Here is a 16,386-nt window from a genome sequence, read left to right on the forward strand (position 1 = left end):
TAAATAAAAAGCAATTATAATGAGTAGAATGTGCAGTGAGAATGTGTGCACATCATTCTTATTTCAGAACAGGCATGCAAGTGTTTTCGAGAGCGATCTGAGAGTGACATTAGATGGACAAGGATGAGGTAAAAGACTGAACTGAATAATAATATACAGTCTTATCAGCTTGTTTTAGCTTGTTAGTCAATTTCACATTAGCAAGTGCTTGAATAACACTTCAACAGCAGCTCTGCGATACTGTAGCTGGTCACACTGTTGCAAAGTGTGAACACAGCTTTAGAGTAATGGAATTGTACTGGCACAAGTCTTTGTTTAAATATAGTTGCTCTTTCTGTTCCAATATTAACTGTAGCCCAAGAAATTAAAAAAAAAACTTTTACGAGAATGAATTAATTGAAAAAATCAAAGAACCAACTAAGAAATGGAAAAAAAAAAGGCTAACTAAGGGTTAGAAAACAGGTCTAGGGTCAAGTTTAATTCTCATTTGTAAACAAGTTAATGTTAAGAAAAAAGACTAGCCTGGAAATCCAGAGCCAAATCTAGAAAGATTTAGGGTCTGGCCATGAGTAATGCAAATGGCCCAACTCGAGTGGCGGCACCAAGCATGCATTTGTAAATATCACTGCACGCAATTGGATAACACTACGACCAATCAGAACAACCCTAACCCATACGCTTAGCTACTAGCGGAGCTAACTGGTAGATGAGACTCTTGCCGTATCCGGTCAGCAAAACAGCAAAAGCGTCCTTCTTGCAAAGGAAAGACTCGAGCGCCGTCTTCTGTTCCTCTTTTAGAGAAAAAGCCAAGTCTAACTCGTTCACTGTAGCGGCCAAAGCCGTTTCAATCAACTGGTGTTCATCCGTAGCCATCTTGCAATGTTTACTGACTGATTCCGGACTTCGTCGTCGCAGCGCTGTCGTCATCTGTTTAGCTCGCCTCTGGCCCGCCTATATCAGATACACCGATGTGATTGGTGCAGCTCGGTTTCATGGGCATAGGTAATGAGCATCATTACTGATTGCCAGAGTGACTCGCTGAGCAAATTCAAATTGTGGGCTGTGAAACCTCCAACTCATTAGTTTTAATCTTATATTTAAATCTATTTATGGCTCCTCATTTGATATGTCTTACATATTGATATGCAGAGTAAACCAAAGCTATTTTAGAGACAGAAAATGACAAGAAAGCAGTGCACGCTCGTGGCATAGGCAGTCTAGGCGAATGCTTAAGGGCACCTGCATCCATAAGGGGCGCCACAAATAGAGACACTGGAAGGTTGGACAGATGTATTTCTTTTACTATTTTTTGCTAATACTATTACTACTATTATTTTAAATGTTACATAGGGCCACAACAACATAACTACATAGCAAAGTCTACTAAATAATAGAGAGGCCTTTTTTTTCTGGGTGCCTGCGGCCCCCTGGCCCCACTCACCAGGTCGTTACACTTTACCTGCTCTCTGGGGGAGATGGAGTTATCCGACATCACGTGAACCTCGAAACACACTGTATTGTTATCATGTCAAAACCACAAAAGCTACCTGGTGCCCATTCAACCACCACTGCACTACTGAAAGAGTGGGTGTGGAGAATGAGAACATAAAAAAAACAATCAATGTTGACATCGGCAAGAGGAAAGCTGGTTACCGTTACCTTTAAGCAGCCAGTGGCCACAAAGAACAGCTCATGGAGGCTGCATTGATTTACACTGTGAAACGTTCAAGGTCTATTCAGTGAAAATTTGTTTTGGGCAAAGGTAAATTATAATGTTCTCATGATGTGTTCAGTGTAATCCTGTAAAATGTAGCTTTTAGTGAGAAACTTGAATAAATACAGCTGTTTGAAGAAGAGATGTTTTGATGTTTTCACAGCACAATGAATTATGATGTATATTATAAAGTAAAAAGGCTTTTGCTTTTTTTTTAAGATGTTTTTCATGTGAAAGGAGATTATGTTAAAGGTTGTTTCATAAATGTGTATTATTGAAATTGTGCTCATTCAAAGGTAGTGTGAATGGCTTTAAATCTGTTCATTTTTTTTTATAGCATAGATTTCTGTGTTTCCCTGGCACAAAAGAAGACTAAATAACAACAAAAAAAACAAAAGAAACACTAATATAAAAACATCGGTATCGGAAATTGTTATTTTAAACATTGGTGTCAGTATCGGTCCAGAATTTCAAAATCGCTGCGTCCCTAGTTCAATTAGGAAGTTAATTGTACATTTTCTTATTATTTTTTACAATGTCATATTATTTTATTAAGATTTTAAGATAAAATTAGGCTGCTATGTATGTATGTGTATGCATTATATATATATATATATATATATATATATATATATATATATATATATATATAATGTGTATATATATGTATATACATATATATACATATATGTGTATATATAGTACAGACCAAAAGTTTGGACACACCTTCTCATTCAATGCGTTTTCTTTATTTTCATGACTATTTACATTGTAGATTCTCACTGAAGGCATCAAAACTATGAATGAACACATGTGGAGTTATGTACTTAACAAAAAAGGTGAAATAACTGAAAACATGTTTTATATTCTAGTTTCTTCAAAATAGCCACCCTTTGCTCTGATTACTGCTTTGCACACTCTTGGCATTCTCTCCATGAGCTTCAAGAGGTAGTCACCTGAAATGGTTTTCCAACAGTCTTGAAGGAGTTCCCAGAGGTGTTTAGCACTTGTTGGCCCTTTGCCTTCACTCTGCGGTCCAGCTCACCCCAAACCATCTCCATTGGGTTCAGGTCCGGTGACTGTGGAGGCCAGGTCATCTGCCGCAGCACTCCATCACTCTCCTTCTTGGTCAGATAGCCCTTACACAGCCTGGAGGTGTGTTTGGGGTCATTGTCCTGTTGAAAAATAAATGATCGTCCAACTAAATGCAAACCGGATGGGATGGCATGTCGCTGCAGGATGCTGTGGTAGCCATGCTGGTTCAGTGTGCCTTCAATTTTGAATAAATCCCCAACAGTGTCACCAGCAAAACACCCCCACACCATCACACCTCCTCCTCCATGCTTCACAGTGGGAACCAGGCATGTGGAATCCATCCGCTCACCTTTTCTGCGTCTCACAAAGACACGGCGGTTGGAACCAAAGATCTCAAATTTGGACTCATCAGACCAAAGCACAGATTTCCACTGGTCTAATGTCCATTCCTTGTGTTTCTTGGCCCAAACAAATCTCTTCTGCTTGTTGCCTCTCCTTAGCAGTGGTTTCCTAGCAGCTATTTGACCGTGAAGGCCTGATTCGCGCAGTCTCCTCTTAACAGTTGTTCTAGAGATGGGTCTGCTGCTAGAACTCTGTGTGGCATTCATCTGGTCTCTGATCTGAGCTGCTGTTAACTTGCGATTTCTGAGTCTGGTGACTCGGATGAACTTATCCTCAGAAGCAGAGGTGACTCTTGGTCTTCCTTTCCTGGGTCGGTCCTCATGTGTGCCAGTTTCGTTGTAGCGCTTGATGGTTTTTGCGACTCCACTTGGGGACACATTTAAAGTTTTTGCAATTTTCCGGACTGACTGACCTTCATTTCTTAAAGTAATGATGGCCACTGGTTTTTCTTTAGTTAGCTGATTGGTTCTTGCCATAATATGAATTTTAACAGTTGTCCAATAGGGCTGTCGGCTGTGTATTAACCTGACTTCTGCACAACACAACTGATGGTCCCAACCCCATTGATAAAGCAAGAAATTCCACTAATTAACCCTGATAAGGCACACCTGTGAAGTGGAAACCATTTCAGGTGACTACCTCTTGAAGCTCATGGAGAGAATGCCAAGAGTGTGCAAAGCAGTAATCAGAGCAAAGGGTGGCTATTTTGAAGAAACTAGAATATAAAACATGTTTTCAGTTATTTCACCTTTTTTTGTTAAGTACATAACTCCACATGTGTTCATTCATAGTTTTGATGCCTTCAGTGAGAATCTACAATGTAAACAGTCATGAAAATAAAGAAAACGCATTGAATGAGAAGGTGTGTCCAAACTTTTGGCCTGTACTGTATATACATATATATATATATATATATATATATATATATATATATGTATATGTATGTATGTATTTGTTTCATTCGTTCCTTTTTAATAAATCCAACAAGCAAGTTATAAAGTGTGCATTAATAAGGACATGAACGAAAAGATGAACAGACATCCACACACCTGTGCCATTCTGGACACACTGGACGCAGAACTGAAGCGCAGCGCCCAGCAGCGGAGGCAGTTTTCAATCGGCGCCCATGTTAACCTATCTGACTGTCCACACAGGCCGCTGAGCAGAGCGGAGCGTCCGCGGAGGCAGCGTTTCAGTTGGGCGTCTGGTCTGTTTTTCACGCGAGCAGTAAAATACTGTGTTTATAATTTAAAATAACACAACAGTGCATAACCGAACACATTTTTCAATACCCTAATCACTTCATTACAATTTTAATTTTGTGTCACCGAGCCTACAGACATAACTACATAAATAAAATGGTCAATAACAATATTTTATTATATTATCCAACACGCTCAATACATGGATATGCAATGACAAATTGTAATTAACTTATTAGGCCTATGTTATAAAAAACGATTAAAATATGGACTTACCCATGTTTAAAATGACCTGTTGAAGTGAAAAAACGAGTAGTGACGGGAACCGACGAGTGGAGTCGATGTTTAACCGGTGCGGAGAGCGCAGGAGAAATGCGCTGCCTATGTGGATAGTCAACTTCCGCGGCACTACCAAGGCTATTCAAGAGAAGGCTGAGACACGGGGTCAAACATGGGGGGATTGCACATGCGCAGTAAAATCTGGTCTGCACTTCCTCAAAGGCTCAGTAGATGGCAGGAGAGCGCGGAAAAAAGGGGATGTGCATGCATGTCATTTTCACAGCTTATTACTGGACTGTCACTGGTGCCCTGCGTTGTGGGTGAGAATGTCAGACATGCAATTCCGACAACTTCAGGCAGCCGCTGTCCAAAAGTCCAAGCAGACCGCACCAAGTGCACTCCTTGATCGCCTGAGCGGATCCTATGCTTTTTATCTAGCGCCCCTGCTGTCACCCTCCAGCATCGCAGCTCAAGTCACACTGCGCATGTGCAATCCCCCCATGTTTGACCCCGTGTCTCAGCCTTCTCTTGAATAGCCTTGGGCACTACGCGTCCGGTGTGTCCAGGGCTCAACAACGCTACATGAAGCAGATGAATGACTTTTTCTCTGCAGTATGAAAACAGCAGCCACTGACTGTGCACTCCACCGCCATGTGGGCAGGGGTGGTAATTGCAACCGGTCATTGTTGTAAAAAACCGGTCAATGACCGAGAATATCCGGTTAACGCGACCCCTGGTATGTATATATATATATATATATATATATATAGAATCAATTGTTCAGAGGGTGTTTTCAGAGACATTACTGTAGCTAAGAGGTGAGGTTAACACAAGATCATTGAAATTCAGACTGAATTCAGTAAAAACTCTTAACTCATGTTCTGAAATGATGAGGGGTCTGGCCATGATTTTGAAACAAACAATTTTAGATCAGACAATCCTTTGCATGCAGACTTAACTGAGGTTTCTAAGGCCACAATGTGTAGCTCTATTGTTATGGTTATCTTATTTGGGTGTCAGGTTGAGGAAGTCAAGAAGATGAAGATCGGTGATCCACTGGACCGCTCCACAGACCATGGCCCTCAAAACCACAAAGCCCACCTGGACAAACTGGTGGAGTACTGTCAGACCGGCATCAAGGAGGGAGCCACTCTGGTATGTGGTGGCAAACAGGTGCAGCGGCCAGGTAAGGCAGCATTATCTCCACTGAGCTTAATGATGAAGTTTGGGTCTGTGTGGTCCTCCTCCGCTGATTGAATATTCCTATTCATCCAGTCATGTGGGTCTTTTATGTGCTGTCTTGGTTTATGTCTTCTTCCAGGTTTTTTCTTCGAGCCCACAGTGTTCACTGATGTGCAAGACCACATGTACGTCGCTATAGAGGAGTCATTCGGCCCTGTCATGATTGTTTCCAAGTTCAAGAGCGGGTAAGTACTGACTCATATCTCCATATACAACATTTACCACAAAATGCTCACAAATTCACACCTGCACACACAAAAAATCACCAGACTTACCTCTGTCTTTTCTGCTGTTTCTCCCTCCTCCCTGTTTCAGTGAGGTGGACGATGTCCTGAGAAGGGCCAATGCCACAGAGTACGGCCTGGCATCAGGTGTTTTCACACGGGACATCAGCAAGGCTCTGTACGTCAGTGAGAAGCTCAACGCCGGCACAGTTTTTGTCAACACCTACAACAAGACTGATGTGGCCTCGCCGTTTGGAGGCTTCAAACAGTCTGGCTTTGGCAAAGATCTGGGTAAGAAAAAATGCTGCTCTTACTGTGGAGCTGTGCTTCTATAGCCCCATTTCTACCAAGCAACTCAACCTCAACAAACTGCCACTGAGATTAAAAAAAAAAGGAAGAGTTCCACCTGTGTTCACGGACCCGCAAAAACCTCAGAATTTAGAGAGGTGACACAGAATGATACACAATGACACACAGGCAAGAAAAAAACTGCAAGTTAGCACAGCCCCCCCACTAGATTTGCTTTCATCAACAAAAAGTAGGAAAGTATTGTCGTCAACGAACCGTGACGAAAATGAGACGAGACGCAACGTAAATGGTGGTCATGTGACAATACCTATAATTACATATATAATGCAATATTGTTGAGACGAGACTAAATGTGGTTTAGAAAATAAAACCTCTGCTAAAATGTCTCTTCATTTTCGTTGACCAAAACGAGACGAGACGAAATAATGTTATGTTTAGTCGCGTTATTATTATTTTGCAATATTTCTTTGTCCTAGGCTGTGCGTCGCACTGTGCAGACAGATTACAGCCGTGACGACATACAGTACAACATCACTCGCTCTCATGTGATATTGCTTTTAATACAGCAGTTCAACAACAGCTTAAACAGCAATGCTGAGTAACTGTGCGTTCACACCAAACGCGATGGACGCGATGAACGCCACAAGTTTCCATTCAAAATCAATGTAAATGACACGATGACACGCGATGTCGCTTCAGGCGATAAGAGTGAATGAAGCGATGGCGTGTCCATCGCTTCATCGTGTGTGTTGCTTGAAGTTGAAAAATTTGAACTTTTCAAGCTACATTGCGTGACACTGTGCCGCGACATCCAATCAGCGTTCATTTTCATAAAGAAATTATAAGCAACTAACCGGAGACAGATGGACAGGCGCTCCGCAGCTGGGATGGAGCGCCTGTAGTTGGTGTCCAGGCGGTAGATCCTCGCACCGATACGGGCCAACAGGTCCTCAAACTGGGCCAGCGTCAGCCTGAAGTACCGCTGGAAACGACCGTCATCCAGACGCAGCTCTTGCAGGAGGTGATGATATTCACCCAGCTGTGTGTGTTTCTGGAGGATATTGTGAACAGCTACGGTAGTTAACTCAGCCATGGTTGACAAGAAAATAGTGGGAGGTGAAGAAAATTGCAGGAAGTAAAGCCCTGTGAGGCAAATTGTGATTTGTGATATTGGGCTTTATAAATAAAATTGATTGATTGATTGATTGACTAAAATAAGACTAAAATGCTCAGACTTAGTTGACTGAAACTTGACTAGACAATAAAGAGTATGAACGTGACTAAAACTAATAAAAACTAAAATGACAGTTTGACACAAAGACTAGACTAAAACTAAAATTAAAACAGGCTGCCAAAAACAACACTACCCCCCACCCCCATCATCACCTACCGCCACACATAGATTCTTATTCTGTGAGAAACACTGCTCAAATGTACAGTTACTCTTATGCCGGGTACAAGATACACCATGTTAGCCTGATTTTAGCCTGACGAAGCGTCGCGCGGTGTCTCGGATCATGAACAACAATGAGTGTCGTACATGATATTCTATTGTTACATCTTGTGTAGTGTGACATAGTAGACGTCAACTGACGCAGTGTCTGGGACGCTTCACAAAGTCCCAACAGAAAGTCTAGCATGTTTGATTTCCTTTTTGTCGTTCACGACTGCTCCCGTCACAACCGTCACTTTAACCAATAGAAACACAGTGTGATCCATGCTCTTAAACCAACAGGAAGTCGGCCATTTTGAATTTACTTGTGCCACTTTTGTGCATTTTTGCCCATTTCCAGGGCTCATAAATTAATGGACTTGTCTTAGAGATTTTATCCATCAACTTCAAACATTGCTCTGTCCCGCCGAAAGACCTTGAAGAATAAAAAAGTTGTAAAAGGCTTGAGATTTCGTCAAAGCGTGTGACCATGGCAAGGCGTTTAACTTCCATGTGTCGCAATAAACAGGAAGTGGTTTGTAACTCATGGTCCATACATGGTCCAATCTTCCCCAAACTTCACAGGATTGACGACAGTCCCACCCTGAACAGATCCATATCTCAATATTCAGTGAAGAGTACAGCGCCACCTAGTGGCGCCAGGAAGTACGTCTTTTCAGACACTTTTGGATTTATCTGACATTTACATGCTGTGGTCTATATTTCATGTATAAGAACATGACATATCATTAGTGCCTTCTCCAGCTCCCTCTAGTGGAAAGAGGAAGTGGTACAAAATGTGAAATAGTAATTCCAGCACTGTATGAAGGATGTGCCATCTCAGTCCTGCATGTGCTATCTGACTTTGACAGAAATGAACTGTCACTTTAGCCGGCATCCTGCCAGCACCCCCAAGTTGAGCAGAGGTGCGAGGGCCCATTTGTTGCTGCTTGCAGCTTTAATTCCCTCTGTATTCTTATGGTTTTACTTTTTATCCGCTCCCGTCTTGATAAAGTTAATGCATCGCACTATCATTTCAATCTCAACACTTCCTGTATCTATATAAAATTAAAATCCCCTTATAACTTCAGTTGAAAGAATCTCTTAATTTTCTTTTTTTTTGGTTGTTTCTTTAAAGTTATGTTTTGGGCATTTTTAAGCCTTTAATCGACAGGACAGAAGAGCGTGAAGGGGGAGAGAGAAGGGGAGCGACACTCAGCAAAGGGCCACAGGCTGGAGTCAAACCCGGCCTGTAAAAAAGCCCTAAAAAAGCTTTTTTGTGAAACATTTGCAGGAACTTGTGGAGGATTCAGTGACTGTCATAGTTTGCAAGCAGTACTTCAAATATAGCTCCTGCCATCTAGTGGCACTTAGCCTGTTACTGCAACATTTCGGCTGGCACATGAACAGACACAGTGACTGAAATAATAGTAATAATAATAGTAAAAATAGGACAAGAATAACCCGATGACATCACACACATCGTGAAAGACGACCGGGGATAATTGGAGTGGACCATCGTGTAGTCTGTCATGTCTGTTGGCAAAGTCACAGCACGATTTTATGACTCCACAGTCACATAATCTCACAAAGTGACTGTCGGAATAGACAAAAATGTTGTGTAGTGTGAACCAGGCCTTACAAAAAGGATGGAAAGGGTTCTGAATAGAACCTCAGAACCCTTTTAGAACCCTACTTTTGAAGATTGTTGGCCTATATGCAGCTTGATAAAGATTACTGATTTCATTTAGTATTGTAGGTTGTTACTCCTCTCAGTCTGTCCATACATACATACGCATGTACATATGTATATGTCAGTCCATCCCATCCCTGTGAGGGTAATATCTCAAGAATGCCTCAAGGGACTTTCTTCAAATTTGGCAAAAATCTCCACTTGGACTGATGGACAGTAATGAACTGATGAACTGAATTTTGTGGTCAAAGGTCAAGGTCAGTGTGACCTCACAAAATACGTTTTTGGCTATACCTCAAGAATTCATATTCTAATTATGACAAAACTTCACACAATTCTAGGATAAAATGATGAAGTGATGACATTTTATGTCCAAAAGGTCAAAGGTGAGCTTCACTGTGATTTCATAATGTTCTGCATAAAACACTTTTCTGGCCATTACGCAGCATTGTATCTCAGGAGCAGAAGGGGAGACATTTGGTCAGACACTGAATTTGTGACAGTAATCATGGGTATCCACCGTGAAACTGTGCTGATTGTATAGATCCTCTGTGCTGTCAAGGGGAAGATGTGTGTGAGAAGCATCCACATTTTCACAGACATGGATGTAAACTGTAAGAGAAACGTGACTGGTGCGCAGAGGCATACAACCTCTGAGGGCAGTTCTAGTTACTGATTGTAACTGTGATGCTGGTTGATCTTGCTAAGTCGCTCATTATGTCAAAATTCAGTAAAACCAACAAAGCATAAGAGTTCCACTCTTTCCTGGGACAGATCACATCATGTGCACCAGAAATTTCCCAAAATACAACAAATATAAAAACCTTTATTTAACTGGCTATACATTACAATCCAACATTACTGTGTTTTGGCTTTCAACTGTATCTTCCCCTTACTGTCACTTTGGATTCGTTCATAGTGCCTCATATCACCACCGATTCTTGTTGCAGAATTTCATCAAAGGACTCAAGTTTGTGGGTATTAATATCCATACTTAATCACAGTGTCTCTGTCACTCCAACAGGACAAGAGGCTCTCAATGAATACCTGAAGACAAAGGCAGTGACCATCGAGTATTAACGTCACGTCACAGGAATAAGAAGCACCCAGAGGCACTGGTGTGTGTGTGTGTGTGTGTGTGTGTGTGTGTGTGTGTGTGTGTGTGTGCATGTGTGTCTGTGTGTGTGGACCCTGACAGAGGAGAGGAATGCAGAGGAATGCAAGGTCTGACAATCGAGTGATCATCTCAACAAAATCAACTCAGACCTGTAGCCATGTCTCTCATTAGTGACTACTGACTAATAATATAATAATACTGAATGTGCCTTAACAATTTGTCTGACACATGACTGTGCAATCCTCTCAGTAACACACCTTTGTGCCATGTTGTAGTATGTGTTGTGCTAAACTATGCAAATGAAGAATTTTTCTAGGTAGCCCAAGTGACCTCTGACAGCTTCATAATCAAAGTGATTGAGTTACACAATAGGAATATTTTTAACAGGTTGAATTCATTTCTGATATGGCTTATATTAGGTCAGAAAAGTCTGAAGAAATGTAACATTTCTAATAACAATGTTTGGTTATCAATTAAACCTGCTGCGCACCTCAATGCTGTGACCCTGTTGATACATATTTGGTTTATTTCATGATGCAGTTCTTTTTACTTGGATAAACCCACCACTGTTACACAATGACATATTAGCATATGTAGGCAACATATAATTTGTTCATACAAACTACTAATTTAAACTCTACATTCTAAATGTGAGTACATTCTCGTGAGTAATTGTATTACCTCTTAGCTGTGCATTCCAATACCCATACTACCATACTAGTATGCCAGAAAAAAGTATGTCCCATTCTATAGTATGTGAAATGCAGTATGCCAAAAATACCAGAATGTTCTACTGCATCTGGTCATATTGTGCAGTATGCAAGCCAGCATGCTTTTCTGGCTATTCTGACCCACAGTCAGTGGACGATGTGTTACATCGACTGAACCACCAACAGATGACTGCTTGTTGACAGCTGATTGACAGCTCTCAGAAGCCGCATTAATGTCTGACAGTGAATTCTAGTAAATGATGACTAGTCTAATAGTAATAATAGGATTATTACTTGTTTAAATGAACAAAATAATCATAAAGATTGCTACCAACAGCAGGATATACCTATGAAAATAACAATGACAGAAAAAAAGCATGCCATCTAACTGTGGTGAATACATTAGAATCTACCTTGTATGCAGTTATAACTTCAAAGTTAAAACTACACATATTGAAAAGTAACAACAGCAGAGGCCTGTACTACAAAGCAGGATTTGGAGTTAGCAAGGTAACTTCAGGGTTAACTCTAGGTTTTCACTAGCCTACTACAAAGCTGGTTTTCTTTTTACAGGATAATTTACTGTGGTAACTTATATTCAGTTTCGGATCACTGCCTGTCAACACTCCAGCCTCTGACCAATTAGATCACCGAAGGAAAAAGTATCCATGGACAAAAGTTTGGAGTGTCAGGTAAAAAAAGAGTAGCCTACATATTGTTATAGGTCAGTAGAATCATTTCATTGTTCCAGGGCTCTAATGTTATTTCCACTGGGTTTAAAACAGCTTCTAACAAACAGAGAGATCATTTACACACACTCACATATGAGTTTAGCTGCATTTTAACATACGCAAAGTTTATTTAAAGCCACAGTGTGTAGGAATTTCTCCCGTCTAACGCTGAAATCATATATTGCATTCAAACGGATAGCGTATTCTAGTGCGTCACTGTTTCAAACGTGTATTGCAACAACAGTAGCCGCTGTGTACCAAAAAGCTATGATAACATTGATGAAACCATGTCATCCGATACTTCATGGAGTATTTTTTTTTTTAAATCATTTTTTTATTGATTTCTAGTAAACATTACAAACAAGCAATATGAAAACACAAATACACAGTCGTTAATATATAACAACATAACAGCCAGTGGGAGTTTCATTTAAAAATATTAAGCAAAGTACATAACTCATGAGTTTTCTTATTGTTTGAATTACTAATAGTTTTTATATATTGTTTGGTTTCCGTTTCAAATGCAATGAATGAGGTTTTGCATTACTAAATTTAGCCTTATGAATGTGGTATTTTCCTAAAGTAATTAATAAGCTAATGACATATAATTTTGTACGTCTTTTCTTTTTGTTGCCATGGATACCAAACAATACATACATACAATACAGGGACAAACCCTGCCCAGTAATGAACAGCAGCAGGAACAGTAGTTATGTCTTTCTGAAAAAGAGATCAAATAACACGGTTGTTGTTTGTAACCTTACTAGAGAAACACATTTCTCCCACTGCGGTGTTTTTTGGGTTCAACAGTAAACGAGTGGGCAGTTTAGTCCCTTTTAATAGTGTTAAAATGGCAGAGGGAATGGCATCCATTACTATACTGAATTCTCTAGGAGTCGCAGGAATATGGAAGGTCTGAAGGAATTCTGAATAATTAAGTAAATTTCCATTACCATTGAGAAGCTCGGTCACTAGGATTATGTCATTTTCAAACCATGTTTTAAAGAATAAAGATTTGTTTTTAAAAGTAATGTGACCATTATTCCAGATATAACACCTATGTGGTGAGAAATTATGTTTATAGATTAGTGACCATGCTAAAAGCATTTGCTTATGGAATTTAAATATATTTTGCAGAAGCTTTTCTATTTTGTAGTGACACACAAGAACATACTGAAGCCCTCCAAGCATTGAAAAAATATAGTTCGGTATAAAGTTCCATATTGACGTGGGGTTATTTAGAAACTGTTTAATCCAATTAATTTAAATGTATTATTGAGAGTGGTAAAATCGAGAAAATTTAGGCCACCAGAATTATACGTATTCATAATAACAAATTTCTTGACATAATGTCTTATTTTTCCATAGAAAATTAAAAAGTATTTTATTGACGGACATGCAGAGCTGCTTACTAACATATAAAGAAATGGCTGTATATGCAATACGAGATAAGCCTTCAGCTTTTGCTAATAGAGTTCGCCCTTTTAGGGATAAATCCCTCTGAAGCCACTGGTTAAGTTTTCAGTACATCTATTTTCTTTGTTTCTCATGACAGTTATCCCAAGGTATGTTACCTTTTCTTTAATAGGTATGTTACAGATTTGGGGAGTGTTACATTCTTTAAGTGAGAACAGTTCACATTTTTTCAGATTAAGGCAAAGACCCGATGGTGCTGAGAATGCTTCTATTATTTTGATAGCAGTGGGAACTTGGCTGGCATTTTTTAAAAAGAGTGTAGTGTCATCTGCCAGTTGGCTAATAATAACCTCTTTATCTGCTATACAAATCCCTTTCAATGGACTATTTTTAATATGGGTGGAAAGAAGTTGAGTACATAAAATAAATAGATAAGGTGAAGCAGGACAGCCCTGCCGAATACCCCTTTGTAACTCAAAACTTGGGGATGTCCCATTTTTTAATCTGATGGAGCTATTACCATTATAGTACAATGTTTTGACAGCTTTAGAGAAAAATTCGCCAAAACCAAACCTTTCAATTGTTCTAAATATAAAGTTGTGTTCAACAGTGTCGAATGCCGTATAAAAATCTAAAAAGAGAATCAAACTATCATCAGGACACAGGAATGAATAGTCAATTAAATCTAAAACAAGTTGAATATTATTGGAAATGTGTCTCTTTCGCATGAATGCTGACTGAGTTTCTTCTATGATCTTATCTAGGACATTTTTAAGCCATTTGGAAATTATAAATGCAAAAATTTTGTAGTCGCTATTTAATAATGAGATAGGGCGCCAATTATCAATGAGAAGGTGGTCTTTTTTGGGTTCAGGGATTAAAGTGATAAGCCCTTGCGTCAGCGTAGGAGTTAAGGTTCCTTTTTCAATACTTTCAGACTTAATTTTTCTTGGTCTGACATATCAGCAGGGCTCATCTGAGATAATTCAATAATTTTTGAGGCTACCTTTTCTTCTTCCAGTGTACAATTTTTTGCTAGGGTACTACCAAACTGTCTAAGATATTGTCCAGCTTTATATTTCAAAAGTTCCCAATTACTACCAAAAGCATTCTCAGATCTTGCTCTATCCCAGAATTCAATAATTATATTTTTAATATCTGTTTTCACTTTCTCATATTGCAATAATGAGCCATTCAGTTTCCAATAAGCACTCCTGCACACTTTAGTGGAAGTAGAGTATAATGGAATAAAAATAGAGACAGTATTATGATCTGTTAGTGGCGTTGTAATAATATTAACTGATATCTTGTCAATCATTAAGCTGTCGGAGGCTAACCAAAAGTCTAACCTAGATTTTCTGGTGGCGTTTTTATTACTCCATGTAAAGTCCCTTTTGTTGGGGTTGTTATTTCTCCATACATCAATTAAATTAAATTTTTACATAAATTGTTTTAAATTGTCATTGACTACAGTTGAGTTACGAGGAGGCCAACAGTCCAGATTATGATCTAAAATCATATTATAATCCCCACCAACCAAAATTCCTGAGATTGGAAAATGCTGAGGGCATTTTGAATATGTTTCTCTAATGTCTCAAGAAGCAGATTATTCTCATAGCTAGAGTTATATCCATAGATATTAACAACTATCAGGGTGATACTGTCGATATTCAACACTTGAAGTATAAAATGTCCAGAACTGTCACAAACTGTTAACAGTGTGTTTCCTGCAAAACTGTATCTTAAAGTGGCGACGCCAGCAGAGTATTCAGATCCATGAGCCAGCCATAGATCATCACCCCAGTGTGATCTCCAGAGTTTACTATCTGTTGGATCTGAATGTGATTCTTGTAAAAAATAAAAATTACTTTTGTGCTGCTTCAAAAACAAAAATAGAGCCTTGCGCTCAATACTATTTCTTAATCCCCTGGCATTGAGTGTAATAATAGATAAAGACCTAACAACAACAACAACAAATGAACAGAATATGTAGAATTAGTCTGGATGAAAACTGAAAATGCAAACTCACCATCAAGAGCTGCCTATTAACTTCTGTATAACTAGAAGTGGAACAATGAAGGCCAACCTATGAGAGATTTGCTTTTTCTGCTTCTCAGGCAATTCTGGCACAAAGTGCATGACATAGGCCATGTTTAAGCCAAAAGTTATATAATATTGAACCAATGTAGTAGTAAATTAAATAAAATACTTTTAGTAACAATATGAGACTGAGAAGGGAATTGTTTTATCAACATCAGGTATTTCAAGTAACCATTTTAAGTCATTGAGCAGCAGAATACCAAACAGTCTTCTTAGTTTAAGGCCATATTAAGCAGTGCTACATGTTGATCCCGTTGATCACCTGGTAGGAGGAAACAGCTCAGTCCCATTGGAAAAGGGTCGCCCCCCAGCGAAGTATGCCGCCTTGCCGTCTTGTCGTGCCTTCGCCACCAGGGGCCACAGCAGTCTCCTGTTTTTGGAGGAAGGTGTTCTTCTTAAGCTTGATTTATGGTCCTGCGGCGTACTTACAACGTACCTACGTCGTTGCCGTGACGCCGTCGTGAACCCTTTGAATTTCTCCGTCACTCCATTTCGTCGCGGTGCAATTCACCGCCAGAGCGGTAGGAGGCTGCGTTCCTTTCCTGAATGGTTATCGTTGTCTCTAGTTGATTCTTTGTTTAGCTTCCGGCTTTTCCAGTCACAGAGAAATGAACGCGGAGCACGGACAGACGGCTCTGTCCGTATCCTTATTGAACGAGCATAAATGGGCCTTAATACATCTACATCGCAACGGAAGATGTTTACAGATGCCGGGGATGGCGCAATCTGCCAATACAGAACCGGAAATGCGTTGCTACCAAGCAAACTAATCACAGCCCT

The 16,386-nt window shown here is 39.8% G+C and overlaps 1 protein-coding gene across 2 annotated transcripts in view; it reads left to right on the top strand.

The window, feature by feature from the left end:
• aldh1l1 (aldehyde dehydrogenase 1 family, member L1) overlaps positions 1–12,504 on the top strand; it is a 37,214-nt gene extending 24,710 nt beyond the window's left edge. The window contains exons 20-23 of one of the 2 annotated variants that reach the window (XM_049570923.1): positions 5,653–5,818; positions 5,954–6,059; positions 6,190–6,389; positions 10,557–12,503. In XM_049570923.1, coding sequence (XP_049426880.1) covers positions 5,653–5,818; positions 5,954–6,059; positions 6,190–6,389; positions 10,557–10,612 — 528 coding nt within the window. In that variant the 3' untranslated portion in view covers positions 10,613–12,503. Of the gene's footprint in view, positions 1–5,652; positions 5,819–5,953; positions 6,060–6,189; positions 6,390–10,556 lie in introns of both variants that reach the window. The other variant, XM_049570916.1, reaches the window with a different exon arrangement.
• The last annotated feature ends 3,882 nt before the right edge of the window (positions 12,505–16,386 follow it).

Source organism: Epinephelus fuscoguttatus, linkage group LG1 (assembly GCF_011397635.1).
Source record: "Epinephelus fuscoguttatus linkage group LG1, E.fuscoguttatus.final_Chr_v1".
Classification (NCBI taxonomy): domain Eukaryota; kingdom Metazoa; phylum Chordata; class Actinopteri; order Perciformes; family Serranidae; genus Epinephelus; species Epinephelus fuscoguttatus.